Consider the following 18,397-nt stretch of genomic DNA (forward strand, 5'->3'; position numbering starts at 1 on the left):
AGGATTTTATATCCTTTTTTTTTTTTTTAATCTTGATGCAGCTGTCAGCAGATTTACAAACCTTATCCTGACTCCAGGGCTAGATGGTCAAAATCAGACCAATCTCAGCAACCTCCTTGTGACTGAAGAAAAGAGCTGTGGGAAGGAAGAAGGAAGCGGTTTGCAGAATGATGGTCCAGGCTGTGCAGCGGAGAGTCCAACACTGCCACCTCATGCCAAGAGCAAAGATGTGCAAACAGGCACCGTGCAAAGCAACCGCGCCGAGGACAGTGCTGCGATCCCCGTCACCGATATCGATGACTTGCTCGGCCAGATGAGTGCCCCAGAGGGCAGAGGTTCGCGGACCCCATCGCGAGCAGAAAGCCCCCTCCGAGACGAGTACACCACGATGTGCTGCTGTGGGACTGACGAAGGCTGTCCCAGCTCTGAGCCACGGCTGGCGAAGGGGGAGCTGCTGGAAAAAACTATGAATTGTGCCGCTAACGCACAAGGGGTTTTGGGGTTGTCTGCGTTGGACTCCATTAACACAGGCAAACTTTTTACTGTGAATAAAAACTCTTTAAATAATTATTCTAGGAATTTTAGCAGTTTAAGTGAGGATGAGTTGCCTGCAGCAAACTCTCTGGAAGGTAAGAGAAGTGACCCATTTCCAAAGTCTATGTACGGGGCTGCAGAGGATTCTCACTCAGATGCAGAGTCTGTCACGGAAACCTTTGATACCGCTAGTGACGTGTTGCTCCTGCCCTGTGCTGCTGCTAATGCTCCTGCGGGCTGTACTGTAACAGAGTCGGATGAGGAGCAAATCGAGATTTGTTGCATCAATAATGAGCTGCAAAAGCCTGCTCAGGAGGAGTATCTGCCATCTGCAACAAGCTTATCCCCTCTTTCCCCCCCAGACCCTTACAGCAGCGAAGTTTTGCAGACTGAGGACTGCACGATGTGTGGGTTGCTGGAGAAGAGCATTAACAAACTAGAATTGGAAGATCAGAGTGGTCCCACCCCATGTTCCTCACAGCGTTTAGATGTCTCCTCTGCATCCTTCTGTTCTCCTTCCTCAGTTTTCCTGCCAGATAAAGACACCCTAAAAAATTCAGTAGGTATCCCTGAAGTTTACTCTTTGCATAACAATTGTGCCTTAAGTGCAGAAGAACAGATGGGCTTGGGGAGCGGTGGTGGACATATGAAATGCTGTGAATCCCTTGAAGAGGAAGGGTCTCTGCATTGCAAAAAGATAAACTGTTGCTCTGCTGGAAATGTCAATGGTTTGGAGAGCAACTTGCTGGAGAAAGAGGGATATTATGATGAACAGGGATCCAAATTCGAAAGTGAAACAGTGGTTGATGACTGTAATCACACCATTAGTTATTGCTTAGCAAAGAAAGAAACCAACAGTTTTTCCAACTTGTCTAAAACAGACAGCAATCATGGGAACGTGTCGTCACAAAGAGCAATATCACTCAGGTCTCCTTTTCCCACTAGACCTAAAGATCCAAAGGCTAATATAACCCATGACTTGCCAGGGAAAAATGAGAAAATTAACTCTGTGACTTCAGGAAGGAGTTCAAATGCAAAAGTCCAAAGCTCAGGCACAAATCACTGCAAAGGAGCTGCAGTACCGCACAGCCCATCCTCACAGAAAAAATCCTGTCAGGAGTCTAAGGCACAAACAGCACAAAAAAATATAATGGAAACCCTTTTAAATAATCAGAAGGCCAAAGCAGGACCAAAGCTCAAGGGGTTCTCTATCAAAAGCAAAACAAAGGCAAATTCAGACTCTTCTGGGATTAATCCTACCAAAGTCAATGGGGCTGATCAGAAAAGGCCTTCTGTTTCTCCACAGCTGTCCCCCAAGCTCCTGGGGAAGAAAGCACCATCATGCCGTAACTTACCTACAAACACAGATCCTGGCAAGAATGTTTCAACAGTCTCAAGGACTCTGAGGTCAGAGCTAGAAGGTAAACCATCTTTGGTCATTTCTGAAGAATCACTTCTGCCTTTCTCGAATGGCACCAGCAGCCCGGTAAAGAGCAGTGAAATGAAATGTGGTGGCTATGGGGAGCTAATGGATCAGCAGCAGGGATGTGGAAAGCAAAAAGAAAAGCAAGCTTCCACGCAGCCTGAGGTGTGTCAGGGTAAGGGCCCTAAGATGGATGATTTCAGAGCCACGGACAGTCAGCCCAAAGCTGCTTCATCCCCTAAGGGGTTACCAAAAGTTGAATATGTGAGAGGGAGAACTGAGAACCCTGGAACAGGCCTGAACTCGATCAAGAGCGTCAATAATGAAGATGACCTTAAGCAATTAGATCTGCAGAACTTAGGAACATCTGCTAGAAACTCCCCTTCATTGAGGTCTCTCCCAGTTCAGCAGGAGCAGCCGGAAGGACAGGAGATTCAACGCACTTTCATTGAGGTGAGGCTGTCCTCTTCCTCCTCGTCTTCCTCTTCTTCCTCCTCTGCTTCTTCCTCACCAGCACCATTTCTGCAGCTGCCATTGATGGAGAAAACAGAAGAGGTGAACACAGAAGTGCCTCAATTGACTGAGGAGATGAAGGCCACGCAGTATTTTTCTAAAGTGGATGTCACTGGAGATAGAAATCTCTATGGTTTGTCGAAACCCGTGATGAGGACTTATTCAATGCCAACCCAGTTATCAGGTCACTTGAGAGAGGATTGTAATGCTGCAGACATTTCAGCTCATGCTTTGCAAGGCCCTCAGAGCCATGGTGCAGATGAGAAATCCCCCCATTTGGAGATGGGAATGTTAAAGGTGGTCCATCTCAGTCTTCTGAATGGCCAGAGTGGGAAGGAGCAGGCGTATGCTTCCAAAAGCATCCCAAAGGTGCATGGGGACTCCCCCTTAGCCAGTGACATTAGCTATCCCGCCACTGATAAGCTAAGAAATTTCAGGAGAAATTACTATTATTATGAACTGAATTGGCCACATGAACCTACCTCATCCTTCTCTGTGAAACAGAGAATCAAATCCTTTGAAAATCTGGCAAATTTTGATAGGCCTGTTGTTAAAGCTATAGATATTCACTCAGCCTCTAAAACACCTCTTGGCAGAAGATCGTGCAGCGGGATAGGTGCCATAGCCGCAACCAGCCCAACCGAGGTGTCACGGGCGCTGAGACGAAGCTTAAGCTCCTACGGCAGCAGTCCGAGCCAGGACAATGCTCCGGCATTGCCGCAGCTGATGAAGTCATCCACGAGCATAGACTTGTCGCACACAGCAAGGAATTCAACCGAGGGCAGCAAAGGGGAAGGTAAATCGGGGAAGGAAAGTGCTTTGGGAGACCTGGCCGCCTTACCACCCTCGGTGTCGCAGGTCCCACGGAGCCGGGGTCACGGCCGGCAGCTGCTGTCCCGCTCCAAGCTTCGGGAGCTGAGAGCCCTCAGCATGCCTGACCTGGACAAGCTGTGCAGTGAGGGCTTTTCCGGGGACCCGCAGGCTGGCTATTTCAAAACAGAACTGGAAATCACGCCCAGGAGATCACTCGGTTTGCCCACGGAGAGCGATGCCAACCTGAGCGCATCTTCTGCCCTCTCCAACCTCACAAGCGGGACTAGAGTGAGCTCGAAAGGGAGCAGTCCTTGGAACAGCGGCTCGGGAACGCCGGGGTCAGCGTCAGAGGATGACACCACGTGTGACAGCTCTCCGGATGGGAAACGTTCAGAAAAAAGCTGGTCAGTCAGGTTAGTTTAAGACTTTCCTATTATTATTTCCATTAGCAAAAGAGATCTCCTTCTGAAGTGTTTCTTCTTCATCCCTGCAAGGCTCTTCTGAGGCAAAACTTTCCAGTTGCTTAGGACTTGCTCCAAAGCACATTTCAGTGGAAAGGCTTTGGCCCAAGTTCATATTTAACTAAAAACTTGGATGTCGTTTTTTGTGGTCTTTGTCTTTCAAAGCTGCTGTGCTGTTGTCTGGTGGTGGCTGCGCTTCAATATGGGATGAAATACGTTATGCCGGCAGGGTCAAGCTCTTTTTCTGTGTCCCTTCTTAGTGTTTGTAGTCTGGTTTTTGGTTATGTAACAGTAGCAATTACTGTCTCCTGCCCACCTCAAATGGGGAGATTGACCAGCATTTGCTGTCAGTGCAGCCTGTGATGACAGATGAGTTTGTTGTCCTGCCAGAAACAGTTCTCAAAAGTAGCTGTCGCTTTGTTGTTGTTAGTGTCTCTTGCTAAAATCATTGGGAAAGGAGGTGGGGGAACAGAACAGGCACTGGTTTTCAGGATTACTTCTGAATTGTCTTTCTTTTTTTTCTTCCCATTCTCCTACCCCAATATATACCATTTGTTACCTGTTTTCAAGATTTATGCTTGCTAATGACCTGGCACTCCATCACTTGTTTTAATGCAAATTATACTGTATACTTGAAACATATCTCTACACGGTTGAGAAATGTAAAGCTGTCTTTTGTATTTTTTATATTTGTTTTAGCTTGGATCAGCTGCTAGTCTCAAGCCTGGACCAGCAAAAATTACAGTCTGTTTTGTCATCGCTAATACCAAAATGTGATGCTGCCACGATGCTCCAAGAAGTCAAAGCAAGAGTAAAGGTAATAACCAGAAGATAAAACTAAATTATGGGCAATAATTTTACTTTTTCTATGACAGATAAAATCTCCTCAAGACAATTTCAGAACTCCTCCAATGTTCCCCTGAGAGGTAGTTTTTCTTCTGCTGTTTCTACAATGGCTGCTATAAACCCATGATATATATGAATGGCTTTTGTATAAAAAAGCTTATTGTTTGCCCAGTGCAAAAGTTTTTATGAGCCATGATAAACAGACGGATTTTAAATGGAGAAGTATGTCTCCATTTCAGTCATTATTACAGCTGAGAAACTCTTGGGTTGGCCAGTAACTGCACGTCAGATCTTAACTTTCCACCAACCATCTGGGTCAGACCCACTTTCCTTGCGAGCAGGGGAAGTTCTGCTCCTCTCTGGCTTGTAAGTGCTCGCCTTTCACTAGCAGTAAGGTCACAGGAACTGAATTAATCATCTTTAATGCTGAACTGGTGGCTGGCAACACCAGGAAGCGTGGCTACTGGAGTGTTTGTAACAGACCCCTGTGCCCTCTTTGCTCTGTCCTGTAGGAAGCAATTACTGCCTCAAGGCAACCTGCTTCGTTATTTAGATGTTTAAAGAAGGCCTCCCAAGTGAAACTATTGCTCTTTTCCCCCTCTGCCCTGCGTGTGTTTGTGTGTTTGGGATGTTTCCACGTTCTTTTTAAATCCAAACTGAAGTTAATACAATAATGACGGCACTGGAGGGGAAACTGCCATCTGGTCTGCATAACTGCTGGTTGAGCCACACTGGGAGCGTTCCTGAGTCTTACTCACAAAGGTTGCAGTTTCGAATATAAAATGGGCTGAGGGGAGCAGGACCTCCCCAAACTACTCAGCTTTACCTCCTTCCAGGGACAGCCTAGCTAAAGCTTGCAAGTCCCAAGAGCTTGGTGAGCCAGGTGGGTTTGGTAATTTTACCAAAAATTTTAGGATTGGGTTCTGTTCCTCACCGAAAGTAATTAAGTGTTCTTTAAAGTATTTTGCGTGGGATCTTGGAGAGATTATTTATTCATGCCAGTTTCTAAAACCTAAGAACTTGAATATTTATAAAACTGAATGCTTTTTGGAATGCACTTCTTGTCTGCATAGTTTCTCATATCCACATTTAAGCCCAGTATGGCACATATGCTGGAAAACTTCATGCTAGTCACATGCTGGATTTAAGTCTACAATAGGACAGTTCTTCAGAATTATGCAATTGCTGAAAAATGAGATGGACATCTGTGCCTGATTCGGATTGAGAGCTTCCCCTGGGAAGAGTTTGTCATCATCTTTTGATCTGAACAGTGCTGAATTTATTGCTAGCATTCAATAAGTGCTAGTAATATAAAAAAATACATTTTATTGATTAGACCTCTGTGATTTATGATCTTTGGCTAACAGACAAAGCAGAGATGCAAGAGATTTGAGTACTTTCCTGTTGTGTTGCTCATTTCTTCTGTAGCTCTAGGCAAGTACCTTGGATAGAGATGTTATGCAGTTACGTGTACTGATTCCTCCCAAAGCCCAGCAGATGGTTGGGATCACTGTAGGCCTTGTACTTCCACGGTGTGACTGATTAAAGCAATAAGCATCCCTAGACAGGCGTCTGTGACCCATATTACACGTGGTTGGTGAGGACAGAATTTGACAGCTGGGAAGTTGGGAAATGCTTGTCATTAGGAGTAGGAAGCCAGTGTTCAGATTGTGTTGGTGACTGGCCCAGGATACATGGTCCTCATATAGCCCTTGAAGACTAGAGGCCTCTAATTGTTTTCCACTGTAAGCAAATTATGTCCTGATACCAACAGGGTGAAACTGTTGCGAAGAATGTGACATTCTTCAACAAAAAGGGCTTCCTTAGTAGCTACCAGTCAAAGATGCTAAGATGACTGTCACGCTTAGCACACATGGTTGGAGGGGACCAGTGCTGTTCTCGCTTCAGTACAGGTAGGAAGGGTCTTGATAGCTACAAATGACTGCGGTCTAAGGTGTTCAGCCCTGACTGCTCTTCTTTCCCCAAGCACTGATGCATCAGTGGTTTGGAGCAGGGTGGCACAGATTTCTGACATTGGCTTTGTGCTATGCGGGGATGCCTTGAAAACAGGAAAATCCTCTGGGGTCACTGCTTGGCAAAAGCATGCCCAGTGAGGCCAAGAATTTGACTGTAATACTGAGCAATAATAGTAATCTGTGGTTCTCTGTGCCTTTTGAAATGAAACGGAAAGGCAAGCCCTGAGTTAAAGATGTCAAGTTTAGTGAACTAAATATGTCGTTTAATGATAAATAGATTAAAAGGTTCATTCCTAGTGATGTGTCATTAATTTTAGTGTTGGCAGTTTCTGGAAATGATTGATGTTGGATGGGATCCCAGGGTAAAGCTGAGACCTGCTTTCTGCTCCCAGCTTCTGATGCTCTGCCACACATTCAGTTGCTATCCCTTTGCTCCACCAGATGACTGCTTGTAGTCCCACTTAGTCTGCAAAATGTAGCATCTGTAACAATGTCTGGTTTTGTCCTAATAACTATTCAGAAGATGGCACCAGACTTGCTGGACAGGACTGCTTTTCTCTCATAGCAAATTCAGTATTTTGGCAGCAGCCCATCACTTCAAAGAAGTCAGCTTCGCACCTTTGTTTTGATCCGGAGCCAAGTTCAGCCCTGGTGCGCGCCAGTGCCAGTCTGTTTCCTACGCTGGATGCTCCCGTTTCCACAAGGGTGGACTGTAGTCCCAAGGGGTTCACATTGCTAACAGGCTCATTGGTTTCATCCCCCAAGTGAAAAAGTTCTTCCTGCTGTCCTGTCTAACCCTCCCAAGCTGCAATTCATAGTCATCACCCCTTGTAAGACTATCTGGCACTGCTGGGAAGAGGTTGATGCCATCGTCTTTATAACTGCTCTTCAAGGGCAGAAGAGAAAGGGGATAACAAAAGTGTCAGTAATTCCCTGCACAGTACAGCGCTTGGATTTGAAAGGTGACAGCAGGGATGTACAGTGTCTCTGAAGCAAATTGCACAAAGAAATGAGAACTGTGACAAGCTCGGGGATGGCTCGTGGGGTTGGGACCCTTTGGTGTAAGGAGATCAGTAAGGAGATCATCATGGAGCAACAAACAAAGCATTGCTTTCGACGGAGCAAGGAGGCTGTCTTGGGCCCAGGGAGGATGAGGGAAGATCAGGGCTTTCTGCTGCTTTCCAACCTGTGGGGCTGGGGGAGCCCTGTGACAAGCCCGTTTGGCCCCCCATAGCATAGACCTCACTCCCCTGAATTACTGCCTCAGGTGCTCTGATCTATGGCATGTGTTTTGGGGAGGGATGAGAGAAAATACTTGATCTTGATTGCAAAATGTCCAGCAATGGAAGGTTTATTAAAGCCTTTGTAAGTGAAGTTGCCCCAGGTATAGTACCTGTCCTAATTTTGACTTTGCTTTCTAGCCCTCGAAGAAATCGCTGCTGCCATCTGAGTTCTCCCATACTGCTGCTGCTTTTGTTTGTAACGTGAACAGAAATGTATTTAACATCTCAGAGTTTTAAATCTATGAGTTGTCTTTTTCACTTGCCATAGCTTGAGAGTACTGGGAATTCATCGTCTATGGGAACTTGGTCTTGATCTTTGCTTTTGTTCTTCCTTCCTTCCCCCTCCCTTCCACCCCCATTTTTCTGATAGAGCAAAGAAGATGCTTACTTTGTAGTCCTGCGTAAAGAAGAAGGAGCTGGCCTGGGATTTAGTGTTGCTGGAGGAATAGATCTGGAACAGAAATCAGTCACAGTAAGTGATGGCTGCAAGTCATTTTTTTGCAAAGCTCACTTTAAAGCATGCTGGTGATTAGATCAAGTGCTCATTTATCAAGACTCACTGCAAGTCATTCGCAGTCATAAAACAGTGTCTCTCAGAGGCGGCTGCATACCATCTGCTACTGAAATCAAAGAGAGAGTGTCTGGGTAATTTTTATTATTGGAGATGGATGCCAGTTATGTTTTCAAGTTTTAAAAATGTAACTTGTCTGTTACTGGATGGGTTCGGCTGGGTCTGAGTTCCAAGGATGTAAATAACATTTTGCATACAGCTGCAGTGCATGCAGCCTTTTGGGAGAGAGTTTAATTTCCAGCCCTTGAAAGTGAATTCTGTGCAGCAAAGTTTTGGAAGGTTTTTGCAAATCCTGAGAGTGACTGTTTCAGATCTCAGCAAACACTCTGGATTTCACTTCACAAATTTTTATTGCTGTTATCAAAAACTGTTGGAGTTCAGTAAATGAGTTCAAAAAAGCCTTATACAGTTTTCTGCACCAAGGACATTATGTCTGCCATGAAGTGATTTGGGGAGTAAAAAGTGATATCAGGCAATTGAAATACTATCCAGAAAGGGATCGATGAGACAGAGAAATGCAAGACAATCAGTGTCCCATATGACAGTATCTTTACATTGGATATGCTTTTAGATTCTACTCAGAAAGAAATACACATATCCATTAAGTGCTGAGATTAGGAAAAGGCGATGTCCTCAGTCTTTGGGGGCTGCAGGAGCCATTACAGGAATGTTCTGGTTTTTGCTCTTAAGCATGTTCCTGTATTTAACATTAAGCAGCCACTGATTTAGAATATGGTCCCAGTATAGGGACCGGGCTCCACCCCAGCACATCCCTGGAGTGAGAGGGAGCAGGAACCAAAAGACCTCTGACTCCCTGCTGGTGGTGAAATAGCTAGAGAAAATGCCGTACTGAATCGTGTGCACCAATTTGCTGCCTCGAACCTTTGTCCAGTGGGCCTGGGACTGTGTGAACAGGTGGCTGAAACCATGTTCTGGCTGCTAAAACTGCACAGTGCCTGATAGACAAGTCTTTAAATACCAGGACTTGCCCTTTTTGGTCAGTTGCTTTATGTAATTGGCACCCATATAAATCTCATCTGCACCCGATGGAGTTTACTCGAGGTTTAATCCCTCTGCCTAGGGCTTTTTTTTTTTTTCTCCCCTAGAAAAGATCTATTTCAAGTCACTAAATCAGTCTTTTGCATCTATGCATGTGCTATTTTACCAGCCAAACTGTGATGAACGATTAAATACCTGTATAGCTTCAATACGTCAGAGCCTTTCTGTGCACTGATGTTGTGCACAGCTTAGATGTCTGCGCCTGAAAACATCATGTGCACGTCACAGTCAATGGGAATTTGGGGAGGGGGTGTCATGCAGTGCAGCGTCGTCCTTGGCGAGTCTTCTGTAGCATGAATGTCACGCTAACGTATGTGTTACGGGAAGTATGTTAACAGAAGACCTTTACAGAATTTGCTGAAATCATGTGAGTGGTTTGTGATGGTACCTTCCCTAGCTGTCCTTGGTTGCCTTTGGCTTAGAAGTGACCGTGCAATAATATCATCTTTATCCTCTGCTTTTCCCCATCTCTGACTGCAGTTCTTGTCTGGTCACTTAGACCTTGACGTTTGGGGCCGCTTGCTGGAGCGGATGCTGTGTTTTACGTGGACAGTAGGCACGGACCGCAAATTTTGGTAGCGGGCGCTCTGCGCTGTGCGTGGGCATGAGGTTGAAGCACCCCTAAGTTAAAATCTTTCTTGTAGGTCCACAGGGTGTTTTCGAAGGGAGTGGCATCCCAGGAAGGGACTATTCATCGAGGAGATCTCGTTCTGTCGATCAACGGCAAGTCGCTGGCGAGCTCGGTCCACGGGGATGTCCTGAACGCGCTCCATCAGGCGAGGCTGCACAAGTACGCGGTCGTTGTCATCCAGAAGGGAAAAGACAAAGCCAACAATTTCTCCAGACTTGAGATATCGGCTACTGGCAGAAAATGTGTGGGGTCTGGAAAGGATGTTGCCATGGAAATAGGAGCAGGTATGATCTTTGTCCAAGAACAGTTGGAAGGAATCCCTTGCAGAGCAGACTAAGGGAAAAAAGACCATGTGTTTTAGATTAAAAGTGTCTGTGTCTTACACAACTGAAGGGAGCACATGAAATTACCTTTAACTTTTATTTGTACTCTTTGGAGCACAAATCCAGATTTTTTTTTTTTAAACTATCATAAATAAGCAGCAACTTAGAAGGACGTTTAGGGCCTAATCCAATTTCTACTGAAGTTAGTGATTGCCTTTCCACATTCTTTAAGTCTAGGATAAGCTCCTTTAAAGTAATAACAGTAGTCAGTGCAAGAAAACAAACAATCAAAAGAGGGAAAAAGCTCAAAGGAAAAACCAAGCCCTGCCATTTATTATTTGTAGGGACTGAACTTGCTCTTTGTAATAGCAGATTTTATACTGTTTCTAATAAAAACATAGCAAAAGTTATTTTGGTGTTACAGTAAGTGGAGCTAAATCCAATCCAAGGCAGCCATCCCATAGGAAACTAGGAATAAATGATTTAACTGGGTGTCAGTGAAATCATGACTAAATTCCTGTTTGGGCACGAGACAACATTTCAGTGCGAAGGCTGCGCTCAGGGTGTTATAAATGGATCTCCTATATTTTGGAGAACTAAGACACGTAACCCTTCAGTCGGTGCCTGAGCGTACTGTGCTGCCTTGGGAGGATTGCTGTGGTGGGGTTCAATCCTGCCCTGGCTCCCGTGTCCCCGAGCGGGATCAGGCAGTGGCTGCGGCTCGCAGCCCAGAGATTTTCTACCGCAGGCTGCTACCGACCCATCTTAAACCTCTTGGCTTTAGTCTTTATTCTAATGGGTTTTTTTGTTTGGTTGGTTTTTTTATCATCTTACGCTTTACCTGGGTTTGATAGTACAGCATTGTAATGCAGCTAAAGAGAAATACGGAGTGCTCTGTAAATGAACAGACCAGCGTTTCTTTAATTGTTCCCGTGGGTTTAATATATATAATTACTGCAGAATCCCTTTCTACCCTAAATTTGCACGTGCCCTGTGAGTTGGCAAGTGCCAAATATCTGTTGGCTGCAGGCACTAGAGGGCAACATTATCTCATAAACAAGTTAGAAGAGTGTTATTACCGATGCGTCTTCATTGTGCCAGGCAAAGCTCGTCTTCAGATGTTTAAGATAACGGTAGCAATACTTTGTGATAACACAACTGCGTAATTTTTACATTCATACAGGACAAAGAGGATCCTTTTTTCCCAGCATTACGGATTTATTTTCTCCTGAGTAAAATCATAATCTATATTAGCTATAGCAATATTGCATTCTACAAACATCTAACACTGGTACTGAAGAGGCAGCATGCACCTACTGGTAATTATAGTTATGTCCATAGGTTTGACACCAGGAACAATTATTTATGCTAGTCAGTGATTACACCCTTCCCCCCCATACTCCCACCCAAGAGGCTGGAATGTGTTTGTTTAACATAATGTCTGATTCAGTACTGCTATTTAAAAATATGTGGTTCATTGGATAAGCAGGCGGTATCAAATCAAAGAAAATGAAATGTTCTCCACTTATTATAATTTTTAAACCCTTTTGTTGATGCTGATGGTCTTTGGTAAGTTCAGCCTTAATGTTGCCTACAAAAATGCCTTGGCATGTTTCTGATGAACGTGTAAAATCTAAATGTCTCTGTGCATGATTACATTTTGCATCGTCTCCCCCTTACAGCTGCAGTAATGTGTGTTCGCTTCTAGGAGAAACCAAGTGACAACATGCTCGAGTTCGAACATGAACTAAACTGTGAATTGCTTTGTCACAGCAGCAAAAAAAAAACCCCAACAAAACACAACTTGCAAGTTACTGTTAACTGAATAACAAGATGCTGTGTGTATTCTGTTGCAGATCCAAACCTGGATATGAACGATGTCATCTGTGTTGAATTATTGAAAACCTCTGCTGGCTTGGGATTCAGTCTTGATGGTGGGAAAGCTTCAATTGCTGGAGACAGGCCCTTGCTTGTAAAAAGAATATTTAAAGGTACTAGAAACATGCATACGCAATAGGTGTTATCCCACTTTTCCTCTTGTGCACTGTACAGATGTTTTAATTCTTAGACTCAAAGCTTTTTGGAGCGAAGGGGGATTTTGTTGTCTCCCCCATTTCTTATTACTTATTAGCCAAAATGGTCATTATAAAAATGCGCCTGGGACTTGCTAGGGACTGCGTCTGCTAGTAAACATTTGTGGAGAAATCTGATTTATGAGATATGATGCAGTTCCTACCTGGGATTGTCCACTGTTGCAGATACTAAATTTCAGCAGCAATATCATATGTCCCAGGTTGAGAAGCTCGTGTCCTGTAAGAAGCATAATGCTGATAATGAACATGGTTTCAAAGTACCATCCTGCATTTTACCCAATTACTATTTTTTCCCATTTTTTTCCTGTCTTTGTTAATTTTCCTGTTAGATACAACTGTTAGCTCTCACCAAGAAAATGTGACGTGCATATTCAAAAATTGCCTCTCTTGGCTGCTGTGTGGTCAGCAGGTGGTTGAACATGTATGGACTGAGTATAGAAAGGAAAGCAACACCAGAACTATTCTGTGATTTTAGTTGTGTTCAGTCGGGGATGCAGTTTAGCGAAAAATACAGCGCTTCTAAGGGAGGCTGAAACTCTTGGTGAAGCTGTTGGTGCTCAGCATATTCACAGGATCAGATTTCAGTTTCGTATTTCCTCCTGCAGGGAAGGAAAACCCAAACTGATATGTAGAACTGAGTTCTGCGTTGTTTGTCAATTTGTGTGTGTATGTGTGTGTGTGTGTGTGTGTGTTTGTTTTCTCCTCTTTAAAACGCGATTCTGAGGGTGAAGGACATGTTTAATTTTTGAGGTCATTAGTTTATGTCCTTAGTTACACACTCTCTCGCGCGCGCGTGTGCGCTCTTTCGCTCGCTCTTTCGCTTTTCCTCTCGTGCTCTCGCACTTGGTCTTGCTCTCGCGCTTTCACGCTTTCTCGCGCTTTTGCACTCTCGCTTTCGCGCTCTCTCTCCGTGATTGCTGATGCTGTCAGCTAAATTACCGTTATGGGAAACATGCCTTCAGCAGCAGCGTAGGGTGTGCCTCTCTTTAGGAGGGGTGCGTGTCTGAAGTGTGCTACCCGTACTTGGTTCGTCCCTCCCTGTTAGCCAGGTTTTGCAGTCCGCTGTGTTATTACCCACTTACAGCAATAAAATCCTGTTTGAGGAAAAGGTATCCATGTTGCACACAACCTCCATGTTTATGCAGGTTGTGTGCAACATGGATATGTTATATATATACACATACACACACACACATATATATGTTTGTGTGTGTATGTATATATGTGTATCAGTCATGTTTTATGCTCTCAGACATCTCCCTTCAGAAACAGAACTGTCTGAGAACAAGGATTTATCACTATCTTGGTTAAAGTAACCTTTTCTGTGAGATGCAGCATGGACTAAGTTGCTAGTGCTAAACGTAAGTGACTTGTATTGAAATTGCCACTGTTCAAAGAATCATTTATTTGCTCTTCCTCATACTGGAAAACATGGTTGGGGTTTTCTTGTATTTTTTTTTTTTATTTGGACTTTGTTCCCCTTTTGCTCCTAGGTGGTGCTGCAGAGCAAGCTGGAAAAATAGAAACTGGAGATGAAATTCTCGCTGTTAGTGGCAAATCATTACTTGGCCTCATGCATTACGATGCCTGGAACATTATTAAATCTGTACCGGAGGGTCCTGTTCGGTTGCTGATCAGAAAACACAGAACTTCAGTATGATGGAAGCGCTGCATCTAATCACACCTGCTAAGACAAAGCATTTAAAACCACCTTGAAGCCGTCTTTACATTTCTGACGCCACACAGAAGTGTCTTAACGCCCTCCAGAGGAGTGCGAACGGCCCCAGAGAAGCCCTGAGCACGCTGCGATGTGCCTCGTCCCATCTCGCCTAGTTATCGAGGATGTCGGAAGCCGAACGCTGCAGAGATTTTTGTGTTATGTGGCAGTTTTGATGGAACTTCAAGACATTTACCCGGGCTTGGTTTAAAGTGTTTTGACTGAGATAAATAGCACTGTGCCTGTCCCTGATATTTTTAGTATCTGCAGAGTGGTGGGAGCATAACTTGTTGGTTGCCCTCCTGTTGACAAGGATGGGTATTTAGACTGTAATATATCACTTAGCTATAATTTGACTTCAGGGCACATATTTAGGGTCTGGTCTTTATTTCTTACAATAAGAGAATGTCTGGAACAATCTCACTTTATTCTTCTAAGTGCAGTTTTGCTAAAAATGCGTGACAAAAGAGAAGTATAATTTTGCACAACTTTTTAAGCCTAAAACTTGAGTGTTTTATCGCAAAGCTGAAAAATCCCCTTAAAACTGATGAACTAACTCAGCATCCATCACAACTGAATCTGTTCTTAGTGGCGATTTGTATCCGGAAGTACTTGGCATTAATGCAGTAGAAATCTGTATGCAAGAAAATCACGTCCAAATATTAGGTGATTGTCCACCAAGAAAAAGCACACATTGAGCAGTTGTGATTAAAATGGGAACGATTAAAAATTGGGGTCTGAATTTTAAAATTTGGGCTTCTAACATCAGGCACCTTTAAAATCGATATGTTTTTAAAATTGAGATAATTGCAGGTGCTGAGCACTTGCTGATCCCACAGACTTCAGCGATTGCTAATTATGTCCGAAAGCCGGGCCAGTTTTATTTGACGACAAGAGGTTTACGGCTGCCTAACTGCAAACACTCAAGCTGGAAAACAGTGGTCTGAGGGTGCGGATTTTAACAGATTAAATCTGAACTGGCCATATTTGTGGTGGCTTTCCATCATTCTTCTTTTCTTTTCCTGTCCCCTGTTTATTTTTGCTTGCGCGAAAGCGGGTGAGTACGTGTGTGCTGCGTGGAAGGTGTTAATGACCCCGGCGGCGGCAGGACGGGGCTGGTGCCGAGGGTTCTGCACGGTGAATTTGGAAAGGGTTTTTCTAGATCGTGGCTCATGAGGAGAAGCCGTACGGTAGATACAGCAGAACCGTAGCGGTTGCGGTGCCACCCGCGCTTAGTTTGGGTTTTCCCACCGCTGCTCGTGGTCAGTATCAATAGCAGGCGCTTCTGCGGAGTGTTATTTATAGCAGGCTGTGTCAGGAGCAGAGCGCGTGGATGAGAGAGGTTAGCCTGCGCTGTTTCTCTCCCTACATCTGGGGTGGCTAAACAGCATAGAAGAGGTGCAGGAGGAAGCGGGCCACCAGCCTTATCAGCTGAGGACAACTTGCTCCCGAGCCCTCAGGCTGCTTGTCGAGCTCCGACGGGAGCCCCGCGCCGAGGGCGCCCAGCCTGGAGCCGCTCCAGACCTGCAGCGCTGCCGACTTCCGTGGGGAGCCAGGAGGCCGAGTAGCTGCTACAGAAAGGTCTGGGCCGGTCGCCTGAGCCTACCCCGAGATCGTGCTTGAGTTCAGTTGGTGTTTGTTCATCACAGCTTGTCGCCGTTGCTTGCAGAGTAATGGAGCGCTCGCTTTGGTTCAGCTTTGGTAGGCTGCAGCCGGCTATGTGCAGAAGCAAACGCCGATCTGCGAGGCAACCCGAGAGCAGGCGAGCAGGAAAGCTGTGCCACGGTTGCTGATAAGTCAATAGATTTAATTCTTTCTCGGTGACACGCATTAGCACAGGAATGTGGGGCGAGCTGTAGCTCTAGGTTGCAGGAAAGGCAGTGCTGGACGCGGTCCGACGGTTGCTTGCCCTGCAGAATTGCTATTGAAGCTTCTTCAGGTTCAGCACTGTGAAGGGGCGGTGGAGATGGGTCCCTCGTGGTGCCAAAGCTGGGCCGCTCCGTCGGGACCGACCCTCGCCTTTGGTCACCCCGGGGCAGGCGTCGGGAGGGGGCCATGCCCCGCGCAGGGGGACCGCGCTGCGCCTGCAGACCTGTGCTGGGAAAAAGAGCTTGGCTGTGCTTGTCGGTTGGGAAACACGGAGAAGACATTTGGCAATGACAAACAAACTGCGAGGCCTTGTTCAGGAACGACCGAAATCTGATTGTAACCGACAGCGTGTATAATAGATACATAAAATGCATGTGGAGTTTAATGCAGCGTAGTGACTACCTGCCTGTATATGTATAATACGTGCAAGTGCAGTACTGACTTTTTGCTACTTCAATATGGTAAATCACAATTGTGTTTTAGGAAATGGCATTTCTTTTTGGTCCACGGTTTAAAATTCATGAAGTCCCAACCCAGGGAGCATATTGCTCCCTCACTCCTAAGCCAGCGTGAACTCAAAGGTGAAATCTTCATTTTGTAAATTAAACTTAATTTGAGGTGTCTTAAAATGAAATGTGGTGAATACTTCAGACACTTATTTGCAGGTACTGTTCATTGTGAGTGATTTAGAAAGCTTTCATTTTTCAGTAATCAAATACTATTCAGTCTTTTCTTTTACATGCACGTAGATATGTGTTGGGTCAGTAACAGCAAAGAGAGGGGGGAATTTTTGTGTGTGATTCAGTAGTGACTATAATTTAAAAGATAGATTTAATGTTTAAAGTCTAATAGTTAATATGGATAGAATGACACACTTCTCTGCTAACTTTACAGCAAGAATAAGATTACTTTAGCCCTGATTGTTTCTGTCCCTGAAAATAATTATTTTTTGTGAAGGAACAGGAAACATCCTTAGTGATACTACCAGTGTTGATATCATTGCAGTAGCATTTCCAGATGCTTCTGTTGAGGTGACATTCCTTATAAAAGCCCCAGAATTTATAGGAGATGGTTCTGCTTTATTAAGAACGGGAGGGACAGGTCAAACAGATGTAGTGACCCTGCCATTACACATCTGGCAAAGTAAATGTTGTTACTTTTCTGAGTGCCTGGTAACACTGAAATGGCACATTTCATTAGTTCATCAGTATTCGATAGGTTTGTGATCATTTTTAGCCTTGCTGATGGCACGTCGGTCCCCGAGGTGATTCTGTCTGTGCAGGAGAGTTGGCCAAGCCCTAGGAGGATGGTGACTCTCTGGAGACTCACAGCTCTGTCTAGGAAGACAAGAAATAAGCTTGTAATTACATGCTTGATCCCAGACCAGTCCCGAAGGCATTCCAGATGAGGCTGAATTTCCTCCTAAATGGATTAGGTCTGGCAGGGCTGACAACTGCTGCGTCCCGGCCTGGAGCAGCTCAGGAGGATGCACATCCTGGGTAGGAGAGCAGGCTCTAGTGTGATACTGGGCAATAGCATGTCCTGCAGCGTTTTGCACCTGGAAGCAATATCAGGTGGGGAGGGAGCCATATCGGATGATTTTCTTGCTAAAAAGATTCCTTTGAGGGCAACTAAGTATTAAGAAAATGTTGAGTGATTCATGTTTCCTAGTAACTCTCACTTAAAAATAACCCTGGTTAATATTCTGCAGTTGTTCTTGTCAGAGGCGAAAGGAGCCATTCCTGGAGAGGAATGTTTACATGCTTCTGCGTTTAGGGTATGTAAATGTACACATGGAAATATTGAGGAGGAGTAGACTAGATCATGTGAGGAATTGGGATCCCACTCTAGGTAGGTTTTGTGTATTAGGCTGATACACTTCTTGTATGATATTGTATATTTACACTTTTATTTATATAAATAAAACTTCTTCTAATGAAAACTGTTTAAAATGCCTTGTATATTATAAAAAGTGAGTGCAATAACATGAAATAGATTGTACATTTTCAAATTTGCTGTCTCTGTTATGTAAATCTGTATCTCCATAAACTGTTTTGTTTGGGTTTTTTAGTGATTTTGAAAATAAATGGTATCCTTAGTACTCCTCTAGATATTTATTTCTGTTATGCCAAAGTCTGTCCTGTTCTGAGCTGGAAGCGTAACCTGGAATCACAGAGACGAGTCTGTCCTGGAGAGCACAGTCAAAGACTGTTAAAGCTGTTGAGATGTGCGTCTGAGCTACAAGCGTACATACTGCCCTCTTAGAGCTGTCATTCAGCATAAAC

General features: G+C 44.6%; 1 protein-coding gene across 1 annotated transcript in view; it reads left to right on the plus strand.

The window, feature by feature from the left end:
• PDZD2 (PDZ domain containing 2) overlaps positions 1-18,195 on the plus strand; it is a 148,013-nt gene extending 129,818 nt beyond the window's left edge. The window contains exons 19-24 of the mRNA XM_067315910.1: positions 42-3,696; positions 4,444-4,561; positions 8,220-8,321; positions 10,124-10,394; positions 12,290-12,424; positions 14,020-18,195. Of these exons, the coding sequence (XP_067172011.1) occupies positions 42-3,696; positions 4,444-4,561; positions 8,220-8,321; positions 10,124-10,394; positions 12,290-12,424; positions 14,020-14,186 (4,448 nt within the window). The 3' untranslated portion in view covers positions 14,187-18,195. The remainder of the gene's footprint in view (positions 1-41; positions 3,697-4,443; positions 4,562-8,219; positions 8,322-10,123; positions 10,395-12,289; positions 12,425-14,019) is intronic.
• The last annotated feature ends 202 nt before the right edge of the window (positions 18,196-18,397 follow it).

Source organism: Apteryx mantelli, chromosome Z (assembly GCF_036417845.1).
Source record: "Apteryx mantelli isolate bAptMan1 chromosome Z, bAptMan1.hap1, whole genome shotgun sequence".
In the NCBI taxonomy this organism is placed as follows: domain Eukaryota; kingdom Metazoa; phylum Chordata; class Aves; order Apterygiformes; family Apterygidae; genus Apteryx; species Apteryx mantelli.